This window comes from Corvus moneduloides, chromosome 1 (assembly GCF_009650955.1).
Source record: "Corvus moneduloides isolate bCorMon1 chromosome 1, bCorMon1.pri, whole genome shotgun sequence".
NCBI classification, from domain to species: domain Eukaryota; kingdom Metazoa; phylum Chordata; class Aves; order Passeriformes; family Corvidae; genus Corvus; species Corvus moneduloides.
In genome coordinates this window covers 158,173,870-158,195,000 of record NC_045476.1, presented here as the reverse complement: position 1 = coordinate 158,195,000, position 21,131 = coordinate 158,173,870, and the positions used below count along the sequence as shown (strand labels likewise).

Sequence of the window (21,131 nt, the reverse complement as noted above, 5' to 3'; positions counted from 1 at the left end):
TTGAAATTCAAGGGCAGTTGTTGGCTTAAATTTTTACTTGATTCTTGATATAAAATATTGCCACATTCACCTCAGCTTCGCTTCTAGTGAGATTTCATAGAGCTGTTGGCTTTTTCTCATGCCATAGTTTAGAGGTGCTGTGTTGATGGGTCATTTTGTGGGTTACAGATACAATACCACTGCTCCATTGTACAGCGGTGGTTGAGATGCTTTGTTTTGTTATGCCATTACTATAGCTTCTCACACTATTAATGGCCCAGAAATAAGACTGAATATTAAATGAAGGCAGAACAGTGTGCAGCATTGTCTACAACATGATGTTTCCAAGTTTTCTCCATCATTGGTTGAATTATGATTTTCAGGAACTCTCTTCATTATGCATGAGCCAAAAATTTTCCTGATCAAGGGCAGCAAAAAAATCTGTTGGACTGCCTGTTCTACGACTGTTCACAGAAGCTTGATATCATTACTTAAAATAGTTTAAAAGCAAGTTAAACTCCTTATTAACTGTTCTTGAAAAGAGGGAAATGCCTCGCCTCCCCAGTAATATATCTGCATGCGTATATTGCTCACTTTCTTTTATAAATAGATGTATATACTCTATTCTATCTTGAATTTTATTTCTCTGGAGGGTGGCAGATAAGCAGGCATCCTGCAGAGACATACCTTGCAAAGTTATGAGACAATTCAAATGAGGAACAGAAGGACTGTGGTTTATTCTGCCAATGTGATCAGTATGTGTCAACACTTTCTAGCAAAAGCACTACCCCACAGGAAAGCTGCCTCTTCTAAAAGTTATTCTTTTTTAGACGTTGCTACTTTATGATTGCGTGCAATACAGCTGTGATGTGGGTTTCAGTTGCTGGAAAGTTTCACTCTCTGATTATTAAAGAGTTCTACTAGGTATAACTGATCCTGAGATATACTTCTATATATCCTTTTCAAACAAATTTGCCCTAGAACCAATTACTGTTGCCTAAGTGAGACTACATTATACCTAATAATTTGATATATATTGCTGATACTATCTTACGCATCCTAATTTTCAAACAAGACAAAATAAAACATGCTTCTGTTTCTTTTTAAACTCTTTTACAGATAATCTATATTCCCTGTTACCCTAGGGTGTATGAAACAGTCCTTTTCAAAATGTATGGACTATCACCTGTTGCATCAACTCCAGGAGCAAATAAATTTGGATACATTTGTCAGAGTGTTAATAGGAATAAATACCTTGTGGAGGGGATCTTTTTTGACTGATAAAATTTAGGATTTTGCTGGTTTTAGTTTATATCCAGATCTAGAAACTGCTTGTTGAGTCCTTCCTGTATTTACTTCTAGAGTTTGGATGGATTTCTTGGTTTTGAATATAAGACTTTTTGCACATTTAAGAATCACGATTTTGCCTAAAATAAGAGAAATTATTTCAGGAGCTAGCTGTATGTGAAAAAAAAAAAGCTCTAATGCATGTCAAACTATGAAATACACCACTGGTCCCACTGTTTGTACAACTTGCTCTGTGGTGTTCTGACTGATGCTTCTCGATCTCTCTGTACCTTCCCCCAAATTCTTTCAGTTGTCTCCTCCTCAAGTTATTTTTGTGAGCATTAGAACATAATTTGTTCATAGTAAAGTGATTTTTTTTTTTTTCCCAAAGGATAGGAAAAACAGTATGTATGGGAGCAGGGTAGTAGGACTGATTTGTAAAAAATACCCTGAAGGTTTTACTTCTCTTCTTTCATCACCTTGCCTGGTCCCAAGGCTGAGTCAGCCTTCACACCCAGACTGTGACTGACAACTGAGCTCCAAAGGGGAGGATAAACAAGATTACCAAAGTGGAAAGCCTGACCTTCATGTCTTTTCTTTGCCTCAGCTCATAACTGAACATAAAAAAATAAAATTCTCTTAGCCCTATCTCCTCTCAGAGGGGAAGGATGGGCATTTACTAACAGTGTCATAAGTCTGAAGCTCTAAAGATTCAGGAAAGGCAAGGTAATATAGGGAAAGATCATATCTTTTACCTTTTCATGTAATAGCAGATATAAATTCTCCCTATGGATAGCCCTTGCTCATATTTTATAAGATTGATTCTGTCAGGTGCAGAACACCTAGAAGCACTTTGCATACTTAAGCCATGGTAATCCAGACAAGTCCTATTTCCTTAGTCTCCTGCCACAATATTACTGTCAAATATTTGTCATTGTAGCAATCCCTGTGCTTGTTGTGCTATGTCTGCAATTTTCATCTGAAAAATGTAATGTAAGGGTAAGGTGGCCTTTCCATTCTACTCTGAATCTAGTGCCAGTTCAGGTTCTGGCTTAGGCATGAAGCAGATTTCTGGTAAAACACCTTAAAATTATTGCAGTTATTGTGTTTCTGTCCATAATTATTTCTCTCAAGTCTGTTATCTGGGCAGAGTAGAAGTATCTGATTTCTGTTGGCTCTAATTCTGTGTTGTCCTGGTTGAGATGAGTTTCCTATAAACACTAAGTCTTTCCCTGATTCGTTCATATGTTTTATCTCCTTTAATTCTTCCCTTAATTTTCTTTTCATTTTTAGCTTTTTTAATCATCTTTCTGGTATGTACAAGGTACCTGTCAGTGAACATGATAACAATTCCTTCTTATTTCACCTTTGCCTCTGCAGGTTCAACACCATTTAATGGAGAGCATAGACACAACCTCTCAAGACGTGTTTTCCCAAGGTATTAAGGAAAGTTACACTTGCTTAATTTTATTTTTGTTTTGATGTAGATTTTGTAAAAATCCCTTTTAGGCCACTGAGAATTGTAGGGCTGATATAATTTAATTACTGCCCTAAATGGAAGTTCAGAAGTACTGCTGTGGAGGTTGGAAACACTGGCTTTGCAGTTACAAGGTTTTGGAGTATCTCTCTTCCATCTGCTTTTCCCTACACTGAAATTATGGTATGTCTCTGTGATATATGGGGTACTTAAATCTCCTACTGAAACACAGGTCAGCCACGAAATCAATCCAGTGTCTTCCTTTCTTTCCATAATGTCACTGCATGGCAATTTGGAACTCATAGGTGTCGAGGGGAAAGGTATAACTGTAAATTCAATTTTACTTGAACTAAGTAAATTGTCTACAACTTTTAGATCCTTTCACCTCTATCACTACTCACTTCTGTTTTAAATACCAGAGAGTATACTTTTCTGTGCTGTATTTCATCCCAAAGGCAATCGTGTTTCAGTGCTGGATGGAGTGGCAATTGTGTTTCAGTGCTTTCACATGTGGGCTTTAACCTATGTTGTTCCAGCTGCATGGCATTCTAGGATTTGTTAAAGTCATGCATCCTTAAATCTTCACTAAGTATGGCTAGGTTGTAAAAAAGCAAGTAAATCCTGCCTGGCTCAGAGGCACCCAGCTTGTGCCATGTAGAGGAACTCAGAGGAGCAAAATACTGGAATGCCTCTGCTGGTTCCTTGGCCAAGAGCACTGCCATGGAAACACGCTGAGCACTTCTGAGCTCAAGCTGGCTCCATGCTTCAGGAAATGCTCCCCCGGCATGTATCCCTCCTGTAATCTGAAGCTCTGGAAAGTGTGATGCACACGTCAGCTGGCTGAAACCCTCTAGTACAGAGTAATATTATTACATCCACGTATTTTAAATCTATGTCACTACCAGCCCCCATCAGCTAGGAATGTAAATTCACTACTATTAAATCGTGGGTTTGCTCTGTCCCGACCTTCTCTAAATTAGAGGCTTTAATTTCTCCTCTTCAGTTGTGCTTGTGCCTTTTTGGACGACGATCCTGCCTATGAGTGCTTCACAAACCCTCTGACAGACTCCCTTCCTACATGTCGCCGCAGCCCTCGACTGCTTTCTAATGGTTATTATGTTTTGACAGAAGACAGTTTTCTGTCTGATGAAGAGGGCAACATAACACTGACACCATCCCACACAAGTGTTACATATAAAGAGAATTTAGTTCGGTAAGTGAACTGTGTGCAGCTTTTACTCCATGTTGGTGATTGCCTTCATATATCTGGCCTTACCTAGAGGTGTATCTGGAGGTGTCTTTGTGTCTGTCTACATTTTGCTTGGCATAAGATCAGCATTACTTCTGAATGGGAACATCTCAATTGCTTTAGAGAGTGAAGTGAATGAAATAACCTGATTTTCAGTCATGTCTTACTATCCAAAAACTCTTTAGTGCACAGTTGTTGCTGTAATTGAAGTTGTGTCCAATAAAGAAAAAGGAGAGATACAGCTCATTTTGCCAATTGGGTGTTACTCTGATAAGGAGTAAGAAAAAAGTATACATAAATATCTTTGTCTAAAACACACACACACACATATATGTAAATAAAAAGGTCTGGTCCTAGAATTCTTACTCAAGAAAAAATATCACTTGATTTGAAAAGAACAACAGTTTAGAAAGGTATGTAAAATGTAGTTCAAAAAACATGAAGTTTGATGGATTCAGACTACCCCAAATAGGATATAGCAGGGTGCAACTTATGGGTAGCATGAGATACTCACAGTAGTATCAGAGACCAGTAGCTGTGATGTCATTTGGTACCACAGTATCCAGTATCACAACAGCATGATCAGCCCTGCTGTTAACACATTCCCTGACATATTATGGTGTGCAGCAGCCATTCCTGGTGACGTGCCCAGGGTCAAGAACAGGGCTGGGAGCAGCATCCAGAACTTGGTTCTTTCACGTCGTTCCTGCAAGCTTTAGAGCTCTGTCCCCGCTCAGCAAGAATAATTAGCTCTACTCCTTGGCAACGTATCTTTTCTTTCCAGTGTATTCAGGCGAAGGAAGAAAATCCGTCGCTCTCTTGACAGCTTGTTCAATCTCAGTACCTCCAGCTCGTGGCGCAGCTCCACCATTCCCAGCAAGATGGAATTCTCCCATGTAGAGGATCCTTGGCCTGATGGATGCAGTAAACTAGAAGCCAGTCACAGTGATATTGGTAAGCCCTGATGAGGTACCAGGTAATCAAGACACAACACTGCACTCTGTGTTTAGTGGGAATTGGGTATCTCTTTCTGGAAGTTTTGCAGGTGTTGTCTGCCAAGGTGTGCAGGTAAAGGATAGATGAACTACAGAATTCTAAGGGGTAAATAGAGCTCCTGGCATTAAACTGGAGTATGAGTCTGCAAAGATCTCTGCGCCAAAAGGTCATTTTTTTGACTGAATTTGAATGCAAAGTCATCACCAGGAATGTTTATTCTGGTGTGATTAATACCTGGCACTGTCTGCTTTCACCTGGCTCTTTCAATAACTTAATCTGTTATGCTCTATGTGGTTTTGTCTTTACTCTGCATATTTTCTCCTGCATATGTTTGGACCTGCCAATTCCCTACCCATAATTATTCCGAACCTCTCCTGTGATTCAGTAATTGATTCCTAAATTCATTAATACGAAGTCTCAGAGCTCTTCTTTTGTGCAATCTCAGTTATATGTGCACTTCTTGTAGGTGATTCAGACTTTTCTTCTGAATATAATAACCATGTGTCACAAAGGCAAATTCCAGAATCTAATGGAACATTTCTCACCAAAGATGATGAGTTTCTTCAGTTTGAGGAACCATTTTTTGCTTCAAAATCCTGCTCTTCATTTATGATAAATGCAAATGAAGAGACCTTGAGCAATGCAGGTATGTTATGTTCTTATTCTGACATGCCTCATTTTTAGAGTGAACTGAAAATACATTAAAAATATGGAACTGGCCCCTAGCAGAATAGAATTTATTTACTAAAATATGTATTTTAAATGGATGATTAAAAATAACAAAACCATAAAATTGGTATTTAGTTGATTACTACCCCCTGCTCACAGCTTTCCTTCGCCCATTTTTCAGAAAAAAAAAAGAGTGAAGAGGAAAATGGAGGAAAGGGCATGGGAGCAAAAACTGAAACAGGCAATTATGCAGAAAGGCTTGTTTTCTGAGAGCATGGAGGGCACAGTGTTTCTGTAGTTGTGGGGGAAAAAGACTCCTGAGAGACACCCAGAGCATGAAAATTAGGTTTCTGCTTTGAATCACTCCAGGCGAGTTCTCTTTAAAAGCAACTGAAGGGACTGACCTCACAGGCTGAAGGTAGTCCTTGCAAACACCTCCCATCATATATTTACTTTCATTAAAACCCATTATTTTCCTGATTTTTATTTTAGAATCCAGGACAGTGCAAAATGTTGTTTCTCAGATGGCTGCACTGATCATGTGTTTAATCATTTCAGTATGTACAAGGTAATTTTTATTTCTTTTATTTTTTGTTTCTGACACGAGTGCTTGCTTCATTTCAATTGGTGAATAAAACTTAAATTAAGGGTCACATTTTCGAAGTTATATGTATCTGACTGTGAAAATATATTTTCACATGATAGTCGATGCAGGCAAATATCTGAGCTATATAGATATGCACAAAAGTGAGGAATATGTATGCAGATATGAAAGCTACTTTGCCAAGTGTGCTTTGACAAGGGTTTTGGAAGGCTGAGAAAAATCAGAATGGATTCATGTCTTTCTTAGTGGGTTTTTCTCTCAGTCTGAATGCTGAGGTCTTTCTTTCCTGGAGATTATTTTCAATAGTTTACGTAATTTAAAGTTTCACCTACCAGAGTTCAGAGGGTTCAGAGGGTTCATCTGCAAGAACCTTTCCTCCTCCTCCCACCCAGGCTTTACCTCTTTTAACCCCATATGCATCCCTTGGCTTTGTCTAACCTTTCTGGGCATTGTTATGTTCTCAGATATTTTCTGGGAGGATTGTCTGCCACTTTGTTGCTGATGATTTTAGTTTGTAAGTACAGAATTTCTTTATTTCCAACCCTTTTTTTTTTTACTAAGTCACATCTGAGGACCAAATTCTATCCTTGGATGTATATCCATGGCTCTTATTGATCCTAATAAGAGCAGTATATGGTCAAATGGGGACAAATGTAACTTCAATCCATTACAGTGTTCTGCATTTGAATTTCACAGTTCTTTTCTCCCAAGATGCTGCTGTGTCATCTTTCTTCAGTCTCGATACATTTTTCAAAGCAACTAAGTTTTGGTAAGCGGCTCCAGTGTCATGTGATGAATAGAGGAATTTAGAAATTTTATATTAAGAAGAGGAAGGAGATTCCTGCTGTTGTTTTCATGTCAGAACATAGAAGGTGGGATCTGAAGTTACTGGTAGAGTATTTGGCTTTTCCAGTTACTGATTTTTATTCATAGAAACTTTCTGTTTATTTTGAAAACTTGCCCTTTCATAATGTGCAATAAATGTTGTAGCAGAAAAGGAAGGTAAACCTAATATGCCATAACATGATGCAGAGACAGACCAAGCAGTGTAATTCATGATTCCAGAGGTCTGCTTTCAAGCCTTGCATTGAAGCCCACTCCCAGGCCACCAGACCTTTTTTTATGTTTTAACTGGAAAAATTAAAACCAGCTAATTATGATGCTCACCCCATCACCACCTTCCAGGGACTACAGAATTGATATAATTTGGCTCCACTAACCCAATGGACCATTAGCTCACACAGGCCTTCATGCTGAAAGCATGTATGGATGTGCTGGATTTATGAATTACCATTCTTTCACCTTTTTTTGCACCAGAAAATTCTAAATGTCTAAAATTTAAAATGCTTCTAAGACTAAAAGGTTTGGGCTTATCTGAATTTTTGTGGAGTGAAATTGAAGCTCAAGAGGATCCTGTTTGTTTCTGAAACTGTCAGGGTTCAGGAGTTCAGTATATGCCGTGGGCAACATGACAATCTGTCAGACCTCAGCCTTTGAATTGAGTACACTGGAAGTTAGAAACACCAAGGCACAACTGGAACAGCTCCACTGCAGTGACACCCTCACTTTTTGAAGGGTGGTGTATCAGTTTGTTGCTATGTCTCCATTCCCTAAAACTTTGGTTTCACCAAAGCCACCAGGTCAGGACCAGTGTGTTGCAAGCTCATGCCCCAAAGTGCTGCTTTCCTTCTTCCTCAATAGCTTAGCCCTGAGTGATAACGAAGCTGTTCTTCGCAAGAGAAGAACACACTCCGAGAGCTTTTCAGCAGCAGGTATACAGAGAATGCCTCTTTTATGCTCATCACAAGTGAGAAGTTACCTGCTCAAACAGCTTAGCTGAATTTGTCAAACAGGGCCTTTGGTAATATATACTGATTATAAGAAACTGCAATTTAAATCAAGATATACAAAAATGTATTCTTCTTTTTTTCCCTGCAGAAAATAATAAGAAATAAAGAACAATTGGTGAGTACCTGTTTAAGTTTAGAAAGAATTCCATATTTTTGGGGATGAGTCCTATTATGGAACAGGGTTCAAGCATGCCAGAAAGGTTCCACGGACTTTTCATTAAAAGAAGGTTTAACTGCAGGACCCTTGCCAGTTTCCACTGCAAATTACTCCACTTTGATGTCTACAAGTCCTTTTTTATTGCATTTAGATTATATATTTTATTTCTATTGTCTGGCAGCAGTGTCTAAATAGTGTAAGCTGTTAACAATTGCTGTGCTTCAGCCCAGAGAACACATGTTTCCCAGTAACAGGCAAAACAAGTCTTCCTTTTCCCAAGTTTGAACTGAACAGCAGGACCAGGTGCTGTGCTGCTCTGACTTGGTAGCATTCCACTGAAGCAGTGAAGCAGCATCAACATGAATCAGTCCAGAATATCTGAAAAACACTTATACATTCTTCTACTTCCTATTCTTTTTCACTCAAGCCTCATCCTCAGACTCCAGTTTCTGTTTATCAAGGATTTCTAAGCCTCGCAGCAGCTCAAACCCTTAAAACAAGAGCACTAATTTATTTGTACTTAGAGTTGGTCATCCCAGCCCTGGCTCTGTTATTTCCTTTATGTCTATACTTTGTAAAGATAAAAATGAAAAGAAGGAACCAAGTGGAGCTGTGCCCAGTTTGTGCTCCTTATAGTGTGGATAGAACAGCCTTCTTCATCAGTTTTCCGGTTGAGTGCAGTTCAGCTTCTGAGATCTAAAGGCATCTGCACAGCTGCAGACACAACCTGGAAAACCTTTCAGTCAGCCCTTAGAATGTGGGCGTTAATTCTGAGAACAAAGCATTTTAGAAAGGAGTGCAGTCATTTGATCACTTTGCCTGTGGTGACAAAATGTCCTACTCACAGCGTGCCAAGCTGGAGACGCTACATATGGCACTTCTTAAAGTCAGTGGAACTGTTTATGTAAGGGCTGAAACACCAGAGCTTGAAAGCTGACTCTGGTTTTGAAAGTGACTATCAAAGTGAACCAAAGCAGGTCCTACAGGATGGAGCAGAGAACTTGGCACTTGTTGCGTGGCAGGACTAAACTAAATACAGATTGACACAGGTTACTGTGAGACAGGACCTCCAACAGCTCAAATCAAGCTTGTCTCTTGCACTTCGTAAAACCTTAAAAGCAGAGTTGTTACTTCTGTGTATTTTGAAATGAGTTCACTAACAGTTTTCATTTTGCCTCCTCCTCAAATTTATTTTCATCAGCTCTTCAGCATTGAACTCCTGGATACCTCCTTAAGGCCATGTTTATACATGTTCCTATGGAAAAAAAAAATAACAGAACTGATAGTATTCTTCCTCCAAAACACAGTTCATTTTAGCTTTATTTTTCTTCTGGTCAAATGTGAGCAAGGCCTTACTTCTTGGTCACTACCTGAAAGAAATTCTGCAAAGAAATGCTGTACCTATAGTATGTTATCTCAATGAAGTCCTATGTGGGCATGGGGTCCTACAAGCATTTACATAATAAAAAGTGGTTTTTAATTCCCATTAAATAATATTTTATAAAAATGATGTTATCCCATATTTTATATATTAATTTCTTGTAACAATATGCTATCAAAGATAATGGCTTTGGATAGTGGCTGAGTACAGTGATAACTGATGTATTATGTATCTAAAATAGTATTTATAATACTCATCCTCATATTGACTTGTAGTTAATGCATTTGAATAATTTTGTAAGTGTTAAATAATTACTCTTCTTTATTTAGAGTACAGAGACAACTGAGAGTAAATTTCACTACGTAAAACATGTAAATATTTTGTTACTTATTTTATGCCTATAATAAAAGGTCCATTACTAAAATCGCTTTTAAAACTAAAGGATTATAAAGATCTTCAGTCTTTAAATAATGTCCTGGAATAATAGTCTGGAAAGTTAAATTGCATTCTGAGAGAAAAGTCTAAGACTGAAATTACCCTGCAGTCATCAAAGCAATTATGCTGAAAACTAGAAAGAAAGAGTTCACTGTAAACTCATTAGTTCACTGTAAACTAGTGAAGAAAAATCTGATTGAGATTGAAAAAAAAAAGGGTCTAAAATAAATCCTATAATCTGTCTATTAATAAATACAAACTGTAAGTTAGAATTGTTCTGATCTGGAGAGAGGGACCTCCTGGGGTCATTTCCCAACTGGAGTTCAAGGGCTAAAAACAAAATGCTCAGGATCTGTTAAGATCTGCCCTCCCTGATATTCATCAATGTTGAATTAACAAAATTCTATTTGGTTACCAGACTGGTTGGCAGTTCCCTTCCATATATTCTAATGGACATAAAAACAAGCCTCATCTTTTTTCTCTGAAAAGAGGCGCAATCATATGTTTCTTCCTGTTGGATAAAAAAATTGAAGCCAGGATTTGTCTGATGAAAAACTGAAAAAAAATTTCCAACCTAAATGTTTAAATCCACACTTTCAGAGGTAATGAGTATTTGCAACTTCTGTTAACTACAGTATCAAGCCTAGGATAATTCTGGGATGCAATTCTCTTAGAGTAAACCCACTTACTGATTAGTGATTAACTGACACATCTACAAACAGAGAAAACAACTAGAATTTTATATTTTTTGTCTGCAGAGATTAAATGCTTACTCCACTTTAATATAGCACCTTATTTAGAGAAAAAGAGAAAAAGAGAAAAAGAATCAAATAGAAATAGATTTATAACTCGCTGTGTATCTTCTCATACCATTTATTACTTTTTTAATATATTATTTTTATCACTACACCTTGTTTTATACTCTCTTATACTCTCTTACTTCAGCTGTGTTCAGCTGAATTTCAGGGTCATTCCTGAATATATATCACCCAGCGCTTTATAGCAGGAATGGTCATGTGGAAGATAATAATATTGATGCCATCCCTTAATTTCTAATATTCCTGGTCTGTGAGCAAGGCTGATTTATAGTTATCCTGAAAGCATTACTCATAGAGGCCAAACTATACAAAGATTATCATATTTTATTTAAGTTATATGGAATAAACATGGTACAGAATACAGGTTATGACCACTTAGTCCAGTTCTGCAAAATCTGCTTTTTGATGTATATTTTTATGAATTGGATTTTGTAAACCTCTTTGCATATTTCTATATACACTGAGCAAAACTATTACTTCATTTATATTGTTTCTTTTTTTATGGCTTCTCATGCTGCTTTCTTTCCCTCCTATCTCTGGCATTTCCATATCAGTAAAGTTGTTCCTGTTCTCATTTCTTCTTGTATTTGAGGGCGTTTTCAGTAATGAAGATTATTATTATTTGGAATTGCATATATTTCAGTGAATTTATTATTTGTGAGTTCATGTCCTGCCCTGCAGATTGTGTGCTCTTTTGGGGAGGGTTTATTGGTACTTTAGTGCAAACATAAAGCCTTGTTTTGTACCTGTGACTGTTACGTAGCACCACAGAGAAACAAAATAAAATAAAAAATATTTGAAAAAATAGGAAATAAATAGGAAATAAATAGAAATACATAGGTTCAAATTCTGAGTGGGTATCAATCAGCTGGTTTATACCACCTGAGACTCTGAGCTGCAGCATTTCAACAGCTTTGTCTATGGATATCAATTTGCTGGGGTTGGAGCACCTTACATGAGTGTAAATATGGATTAAGTCAAGACATGTTCAAAATACGTCTGATGCACCATAATAATAATGCTATAAAGCTTATTTTTGTCATGACATAGAAATATATATTGCATTGTTTTACACATTTAATTAATAAAGTTGTAATGTATTAAAGTGCTGAGGTGAATTTCTTCAGGAAAGGCACATCAGATGGGACTTTTTTCTTCCTTCTCATTTCCATTCTCCCATTTGTAATGTGATTCTTTATTTTATCTCTGGCATGTACATTGCTTCATGCTAGGACTTCAGGTTTGTGCTGCTGAAAGCTCTTAGTACATAATTTGAATGAAAAAAAAAACCTGTGTGTGAAAATAAAGAACACAGTAAATAACATACTTCAGCACCTAGCTTTGCCCTGTGTGTGCCAGACCATCAGGTTAGGACCAGTGTATTGCAAACACATGCTCTAAAATGCTGCTTACTGTCTTCCTGAATAATTTAAACCTGAGTCATAAATAAAACTGTTCTTCACAAGAGAAAAACAAACACACTCTGAGAGCTTTTCAGTCACTGGTGTACAGAGAATTCTTCTTTTGTGCTCATCACAAGTGAGAAGTTACCTGCTTGAACAAGTAGTCCTGCAGTTTAACGAGGTTTGTCAATTGAATGATTCAAGTTGAATCTGTTTTGCTCACGATGGTAATTGTTTTTGATGTCCCTGTCCTTGTCTCAATCCATGAGCTTCTTTTCATATTTTCTCCCCCTCTTCTGTTGAGGCTGGGAAGTGAGAACAAAAGCTGGTGGGTGCCTGGCATCCTGCCAAAATCAACCCACCACACCCTGGTATTTGGCAATTTAATTAATTGCAGATTTTATATTTCTTTCTTCAGAACTATCATCTAGAATCTCTGAAAAAGGGATGAACACCCTCCTCCCCTGTTTTTGGCTTAACAAAATAACATAGGCATTTCAATGTAATACAATGTAAACACAGGGTTCAAAATACTGTACACAGCAAAACAAAGATTTTTTTCGTGTTTGAAATTGAATACCTTGATTCTGCTCCCAAGTAAAAAATTAATGTTACTAGCAAAAAAGTCATTATTTGAAGAGGCTTGCAATTTGATGTAAATGTGTAGGTAGCAGAACCAGTGGCCCTTCTTTAATGTCTGTGATTCTGTGCAGGGGCCTTGGGCCACAGTGGTGATGTCCAACCAACTGTGTAAAACTCCCTGTCCTCCGAGTGGAGTTGTTACTGGTTAGTTGTTACTAACCAGTTGTTACTGGATAGTCAGATAAGCCAGGACAAATACTATGGAGTTAAACTGAAGTGCATAAACTACTTCTGCTTCTTTGTGTCTCATTATCTCCACAAACCTCAGGAGCTTCAACTCAATGACACCTTCATACTCCTATGCTCTAATCTGCAATACAGGTAGAAAGCTGCGGTGTGACTGTGGGGTGTTGCATTTACATCAGAGGTAAATTGCTACATAAATGAATTTGATAATTTTAAAAAATCCTACTGCCTTATTTAAATTTATAGGTGAATTTCCTGTTAGCAGAAGATGACCTTTGGGTTTGATTAGACCTTTAGGTTAATGAAGACAGGTAGGAAATACAGACTGACTTTCCTGATGTTACCACTTTGGTCTGATGAGAATTGTGATCCGGAATTGGAACAGGCTGCCCAGGGCTGTAGTGGAGTCATTATCCCTAGGAAAATTTGAAGGAGGTGTAGAGCTGATACCGGGGGACATGGTTTAGCTGGGTTGACGGGTGGATTTGATGATCTTAAAGGTCTTTTCCAACCTAGACTGTTCTATTATTCTAAAATTGTACAAGCCTATGAATCACTGGGAACAGGCTGCTTTCACAAACGGGTTTCAGCCCAAAACGTGTGAGGCAAACTAGTTGACGGATATGCAGGAGGAGGACAGAAGTGTCATGCAAAGGACAAGACGTGAGATTTATGCCTGAGGAAAAGGCATTTCATCTCTGCCTGCCGAGCTAAGGCACAGGGGCCGGGAGCTGCCGGGCCGGCGCGGCTCCCGCTCGGGGTTAAAGGAAGGCCCCGGCGCCGCCCTCAGCGCCGCCCGCCCGGGGCCGTTGCTGTGGCAGCGCGGCGGCGTCCGGGAATGGCGGCGGCGCCTGAGGGGCGGCCATGGTGCGGAGTGAGTGTCAGAGAGCCCCGCTTTCCTTCCCTCCCCTCCCCTCCTCTGCCCGGCCCCTGCCCTCTTCTCCCGGACGTGCTCCGTGCCTTGCACGCCTCTTTCGTGTCCGCAGAAGGGCAACAAAGCTGGGGAAGGCGCTGGAACACAAGTCTGATGAGGAGCGGCTGAGGGGGCTGGGGGTGTTCAGTTGGGAGGCTCAGGTGAGACCTTACCGCTCTCTACAACTCCCTGAAAGGAGGCGATCGCCCTCTTCTCCCTTGTAACAGCTGAAAGGACAAGGGGAGATGGCCTCAAGTTTTGCCAAGGGAGGTTTGGATTAGATTTTGGGAAAAATTTGTTCATGGAAGGGGTTGTCAAGCACTGGAACAGGCTGAGCAGGGAAGTGGTGGAGTCACCACCCCTGGAGTTATTTAAAACTCATGTAGGTTTGACATTTAGGGACATGATTTCATGGTGAATTTGGCAGTGCTGGGTTGTACTCGATGATCTTAAGGGTCATTAAATGAATTAATTTAATTAATTAAATTAAAGTTCTCTGATTCACGTTCCCTCTCACCAGAGTTGCCTCCCTTCCCCACCATCCCCACACTCCCCTGGCAGCCCCCTGCCCTCCTCCCTCCCTTGGCTGATTGTCAGATTTCCCTCCTCCCTGGCAATAAACCCCCATTTTAAGTCACCATGTACAGTACAGGGGTTCTTTGCCTCTCAAAACAGTCCCTGAGGTGTCCAGCCATGGGGACTGGGGTGGCCCAGGTGGGCACCCCTTCCTGTGTGGGGCAGCCCCTGCAAGGGGAGATGCTGGATGGGATGGTTTGTGTCTGAGCTCAAGTCTGTCAGATGTGAAAAAACCCCAAATGAGGTAAAATACTCCATGCTATTACTTATGAATCGATCACCTTTTACAGGTACAGCAGTATGACCCAGACGACTGAGTGCTCACACCTATTACTCATGAAAAGGAGTTCCCTTTCTCTGTGATTTTTCTTGTAATCTGTTTTGATTGCATATTATCACTGGGCTGCCAGTCCGTGCTGGGCTGCAACAGTGCTTTGGACAGGAACTCCTTCTCCCTGCATGAGAGGGCAGATGCCCTATTTGAGCAGGCACTGCCTGAAGGAGAATGACTTTATCTCCTGAACAGCGCAGCATGAGTTTGAGTCTTAAAGTAATGGTTGCATACTTCGCTTTTCTAAAATGCAGCTTCCCCCACTGTTCTGTGATACACCTGCAGCTGTCCACCTGCTTATTCTTTCAATTTCTTTAACGTTATCCTTCATTTCTGCTTCTTTATCTGAGTAAAACGTAATTTTTGGAAGCCCAGGCATTAGAACTTCAAGAGTTGTTCTCTCCACTTGATTGATGCCATCCCTTATATCCTCCTGTGTTCATTGGAACCTGGGAGTAGCTGTGATCTCTCAGGTCACTGGTCCAGTCTCCTGTTACTGCACACAACACCAGAAAATCTGGTTAATGAACTTCTCAGTGAGTGCAGTGTGTCTTTTCAATGTCCTGGAAATGCTGTTATTTAAAATTTTATATAATATTTGTTATCTCTTGCAAGCTTGTTTCCCTCATTCCTCTTAAATGAACTAGATCTTATACAAAATGTCAAATATTCAGTCAGTTCCCTACAATAGGATCCCAAATTAGGTTTCTAAAGCTTCACTGTAGCTTCTATTGTGAAGGATTGTCTCTGCTTTGCAAATCATTTGTTAATAAAAATGGACATTTTTGCAAAAATGCTGCAACAATAATTTCAATTTTCATCAGCAAATGGAAACTGGGCTGTAATTAAGCTGTCAGGAATAGTTTGTATGACTACTTTTTGTATAAAGGGTATAGAGCATAACATTGCCACCAGTGTGTATGTATGCAAATTGGGGAGTATTGTTTTCCTGCTCAAAATTACCTGGAAATAGTGGCACTGAAAAATCTGCCACCAAACACAGTAGTAAGCAGACTTTTTTTTTTTTTTTTCCCATTTTATTCCCAGCAGATTTGCCAAGTAACTCACTAGAAATGTCAATGTTTTTTTCATATTTACTGTGAAGACTAAAGTATTTAGTCATGATTATTGACTTTTTTCCCCTCTGTTCTCTGTTACTTTAATCAAGTTCAAGTTGGAGGGAAGATGACTGTTCAGATGCAACAAACCTGCTCAACGTGGTTAAGAGAGACAAAGACACCTTTCCCAATATGATTTGTGTGCTGACAGGCTCCCCCCTTTGATCAATATCTGTATCTCCACATTTAATTCTGTAAATTAATTCTGTCAGGTGAAACTCTGTTGAGCAGAAGGGAACTTTAAGCCTTGGCATCTATAATTAATATAATATAAACAAAACCAGTTTCACCCTTTTCCCAAAGACTGCAGGTAGAGGAGCTGCACAGACACGTGTGAGTTTGGGCTGTATTGATGCATAGTTTGGTCTGTGTGAATGTCTGCAGCCATTCCAGGACCACTGATAAAACTGGATGATTTCACAAAACCTCCCTGAGACAAAGAAGTGAAAGAGTACTTTTAATTAATGCACGGTAGGAACAGTTTGTTTTCATAGATCTTTTTATGATTTTTCTTTTTACTTATTTTCCCTCATAATCTCTTTGAAAGGCTTGCTTGTCTTTTTTCAGCATTAAAAATCATGAAAATACCTATGCTAATTTGATAAAACCCTATTTTTTCCCTCGGTACTTCACTGTAGTTCAGGAGAGGAAAATGCTGGCACTTTTTGGTCCAGTGTGCTGGAAACGAAAATTCTAGCATCTAGCTCAGGAGTGAGCACTGGTTCTCATAGAATTTCTTTACCTTCCTTACACAGAGCCTTTTCACTGTTTGAAAGATTGCCTGGCATTAAATATTACAACATGATAACTCTGAACCCAGGTCTCTGGTGTTTTTCAGCCACCGAAACTCCTTTGCTGGCTCTGATGAGCTGGTAGTGCCTAAGAAATACTGGGTATAACATTTCATTCTAACATAAACGTTTATAAGCATGAATTAGTTATGGCATAAAAATATCTGCCCACTTTCAGCATTTATCCTGCTTATTACTGTGCACACTGTGCTGGTGGAAGAACATGATGACATACTGTAGTTTGCTTCCCCCCCACCCCCGCTGCTATCTGTGATGTGAACATCTGGCATCTGGAAATAAAACAGCATAAAGCACTCCACTTCTTGTCTACATGAATCAATCTGCAACCCAAGCTATGCTGAAAATAGTGGCTGCTGGATTAATTTCTGCAAGGGTTGTATCACATTCTTATGGAAGACTCAGCAGTTTTCATATGGATCTTTCCAAATGTTACAGGTGACGTGATTGTGTTTCACAAAAGATGTTTACTGTGGCAGGGTGGGTTGAAGCTACTTGGTACTTGGTATCTTTTCTTGCAGATTTTATTTTTGTTGTCATTCCTACCAGGCTATTTGGTATGGTGGAACAAAATATTTTAATGATTTTATAATTTGCTCATAATTCAGATGGCAGAAAATTATTAAAGGGAGATATGACATCTAATGTTTCTTTCAGTCACTGAAGATCTTATTAGAAGACGTGCAGAACATAACAACTGTGAAATTTTTTCGCTGGAAGAAATCTCTTTACATCAGCAGGAAATAGAAAAATTAGAGCATCTTGACAAATGGTGTCGAGATTTAAAAATTCTCTATCTTCAGAATAACCTGATTCCAAAAATTGGTGAGTCTTTTCTCAAGATGTTTGTTTTAAAATGGATTCACATGTGTAATTTTGAAATCAGAAAAACAAAAAGTATTCTGTTATACTTAAGGGACTGTGATCCTAACAAGAGTTCCTTTCCTGGTTTCTTTATTAAATTTCTAAGAAGTGCAGAAATTTGCAAGAGAAGTTTTGAATGAAAAATATACTACTGAGATACAAGTCACTAGAAAATGAGTGTGAAACACCTTTTATTGATTAAAATTTCTAAACTCAGATATAGTTTAAATATCCCATCTTGTGGCAGAGAGACAAAGAGTTTACCATATACTATGGTGTCTGATATCATAGGATTAGCTCTTCCAGGCACATTTTTAAATTCCATTTTTATGCAAATCATATTGGTTTTGTTAACATTGAAATAAGTTTTATTCAGATAAAATACTTGCTTTTGTGCATGAACCAAACTTCCTACAACAAAGCCTCAATGGTCTTCCTGCACCACAGGAGAAGATATAATTTCATATGATCTGGTTTTGTGGGATAGGTCCATATGTTCCATATTGAAAGATGTGACATCAATCCTTGGGCTGGAAAAGCTTATATTGTGTAGATGAACAACAAAAAGTTGGAAGTGTTCAGAAATTATATTTGTATATCTCTTTGAAATTTCTTAAGAGGAAGAAAAAAATACCAAGGTTTTAGGAGGAAATTCTGTGCTCAGAACTTGTAGGCAAATCCTTTAAGTTCTCTCAAGGGACTCATTAGGAAACTCTATCTCTGCTGATAACACATGCATTTCTTAAAGTGAAGGAATCTTCTCCCAGAGAGAATTAAGTTTTTAAAACTGCTTTATGTTTCTTTGCCCCATCAAAGGAGGGACTAAAATAAGTTGGTTTTCTCTCTATTAATATGTCCTTAATAAGGCACAAGATTTCATCTTGTGGTTTTTCTGTCAACACTCGGGCCTCCTTCAAGTTAGTACAGGATACTGTATTCAGACTGTTGCTTTTTCGACACAATTTTTTTTTCAGCAATTTCATTTTTGAGACAAGCAATTTTTATCTTAACATAATCTAACTGTAGGACTTGAAAAAGTATGCAAATTGGTGGTTCATATATTCCTGTATAATGTAACAGCTTTCCAAGGTAATACCTTAGTAACAAATGAAAAAAAAAAAAACAAACCCAACCCCAAAACAAAACAACACAACAAAACAAAAACAAAACCAAAAAAAACCCCAACAAAACAAAAACCACCCCAAACCCCCACCAAAAACAAAAGAAGCACCACCAACCCCTCCCCACACTACAGTGGTGACCAAAGGCATTGTCAACAGGGGCTGTATTACAAAGTATTGAAGTTGAGAAGTTACTCCTCCCGGTGGATACCAGCATGTCCTTGCTGAGAGCACAGCAGTTCCATGCTTCTGAATAACACAGAGAAATTATACAGGTTTATATTGGCTCTGTTGGGCTGTGTCTTTTCTCTTCTTAAAGAAAACATTTCTGCAGCTCTCAAGATCAGACTTGCCTCGTGAGCAGGCAGGGGGGGTTGTCCGGCATCCACTGTGTGTATGAATGATTCCACTGGCTTACACTCAGCTCTCTCACATCATCATGTGCACAGGCCCTGCTATTACAGAAATATTGTAACAAAAACAAACATCCAAACTAAGCTGCACAAGTTCTTGCTGAGAAATTAATGTCATCATTTGTTTGTGAAGTATGTAGAAAATACCTCTCCAAGTTCTTAAAAAACTGTGGTACGATTCATGTCACTGAATCTGTAGATATCTTAAGTTTCCAAAGATGGAATGTCTCACTATGCTTTTTTAGCCATTCCTCTTGAATTAGATATGTGTTTTATGGATTTGTGATAAAAATGTGTTTATAACTTTCCTTATTTCTTTTTGCTTTTTAGTTTTGTGTTTTCAGAAAACTGTTTTGTCTTTTTGATAATATTAAAACACTAATGTCCAGTAATGTGGTACATATTCTGATTTGTATGTCTTATTTTTTCTGCTTCATTGTTGCTTTGAAGTAAAGTAAGCAAGTGAAACCATAATGCCCTTTCCTGTGCTAAAAACTGAAACAATCCATCTATGTTTTGTTACAGAAAATGTGGGCAAACTAAAGAAGCTGGAATATTTAAATGTGGCTTTGAACAACATTGAAAGAATTGAAAATCTGGAAGGTCAGATTTTGAAAAAAAGCCATTTTGTCTTTTCATATTTGAATGCTTAAGTTGTGACTTGGTGTAAAAGAGGGTGGAAGCCATTAATCGTGTCCACCTGTAGGGGTATTTTGTGGATACTTAGAGGATCCTTGGGTACCGGGTTTCAATAAATGCTTCTTTGTAGCAAGTGCTTCCTACTGCTTAATTTTTCTCATTGAACTTTCCTAAATGTCTCTGGATCACGTTTCAATTCATCTTCAGTTCAGGAATCAAGTGTCACACACAAGAAGGTTCTGTGCTGAGCACAGGTTGCATTGAGGGTCTGGGTTTTTTTTTTGAAGAGGTTTTCAGAGGATGCTTTTCTTTCATTGCTTGAAATCTTGTCTGTTTTATCTGTGTTTAATCCTGTTTATACTGTCACTTTTGCAGATTTCATGTGCAAAATCTGGCATTTTCCAAGATTAAAACCTAAGACTTGGAGCGACCCATAAACACATTCCATATTACTTGAATAATTTGTGACTTAATTATTTTCTGTTTCTTGATTCAGATTAGGCCAGTTGCTGAATCTTTAACATAGCCACCTTGACAAAGGAACTGTTAAAACAAACAAACAAACAAACTGGTTGGTTGGTTGGTTGGTTATTTGTGTGTGTGTGTGTTTTGGTTTGTTTTTCTTTTGTTTGGTTATTTGGGTGGTTGGTTGGTTTAGTTTGTGTTTTTAAGTCTGCAGGCTGGTTCAAGAGGATGGCTTAAATAAGAAACAAGCAAATAGTCTAAACACAGATTTGAAAAAGTTGAAGAAATAGGTAGTGTAGTATGTATTTGGGAATTTGTTGAGAAAGTTGCATTTGTTTTCATGCCACTAAATTTTAAATTCATCTATCAGGCCCCATTATTTATTACTGTGATTTGTCATTTGCTCAGGAGTTACAACCCTTGGGATTGGCCTTTGCCAAATTTGGGTTATTTAAATCCCCTAATAAAGTGTTCTGTGTTGTTTACTTTCTTACAGCTCAATGTGCATAAAACTTAGCAAACAGACCAGGAAAGGAAGATGATTACAGTGATGTGAATCAAAGCTGAGTTTACTCTCTGCTAAACTTTTTGCTCTTAGAGTCAAGGTTATGATTCATGGACACACTATGATAAAAGGAGAGGCTGATAAATTAAAAAATCAGAATTTCCAGAGCATTTTGTCACCTAATTTAGAGTTTCTGTTTGTAATGAATTGTTTTAGTACAAACACTTTCTCACCAGTATTTGCA

The 21,131-nt window shown here is 38.4% G+C and overlaps 1 protein-coding gene across 11 annotated transcripts in view; it reads left to right on the top strand.

Annotated features, from left to right (window-relative positions):
* Positions 1-21,131, top strand: part of LRRC6 (leucine rich repeat containing 6) — a 106,150-nt gene that overhangs the window by 13,113 nt on the left and 71,906 nt on the right. For 5 of the 11 annotated variants that reach the window (XR_004244435.1, XM_032133707.1, XM_032133699.1 and 2 more), the window contains exons 2-6: positions 2,647-2,704; positions 3,747-3,956; positions 4,777-4,946; positions 17,538-17,705; positions 19,804-19,881. Coding sequence is in view for 10 of the 11 variants with exons in the window: in XM_032133707.1 (XP_031989598.1) it covers positions 2,647-2,704; positions 3,747-3,956; positions 4,777-4,946; positions 17,538-17,705; positions 19,804-19,881 (684 nt within the window). In the remaining variant the exon portion in view is untranslated. Of the gene's footprint in view, positions 1-2,646; positions 2,705-3,746; positions 3,957-4,776; positions 4,947-13,934; positions 14,008-16,374; positions 16,543-17,537; positions 17,706-19,803; positions 19,882-21,131 lie in introns of those variants that run through there. The other 6 variants (XM_032133733.1, XM_032133715.1, XM_032133723.1 and 3 more) reach the window with 4 other exon arrangements.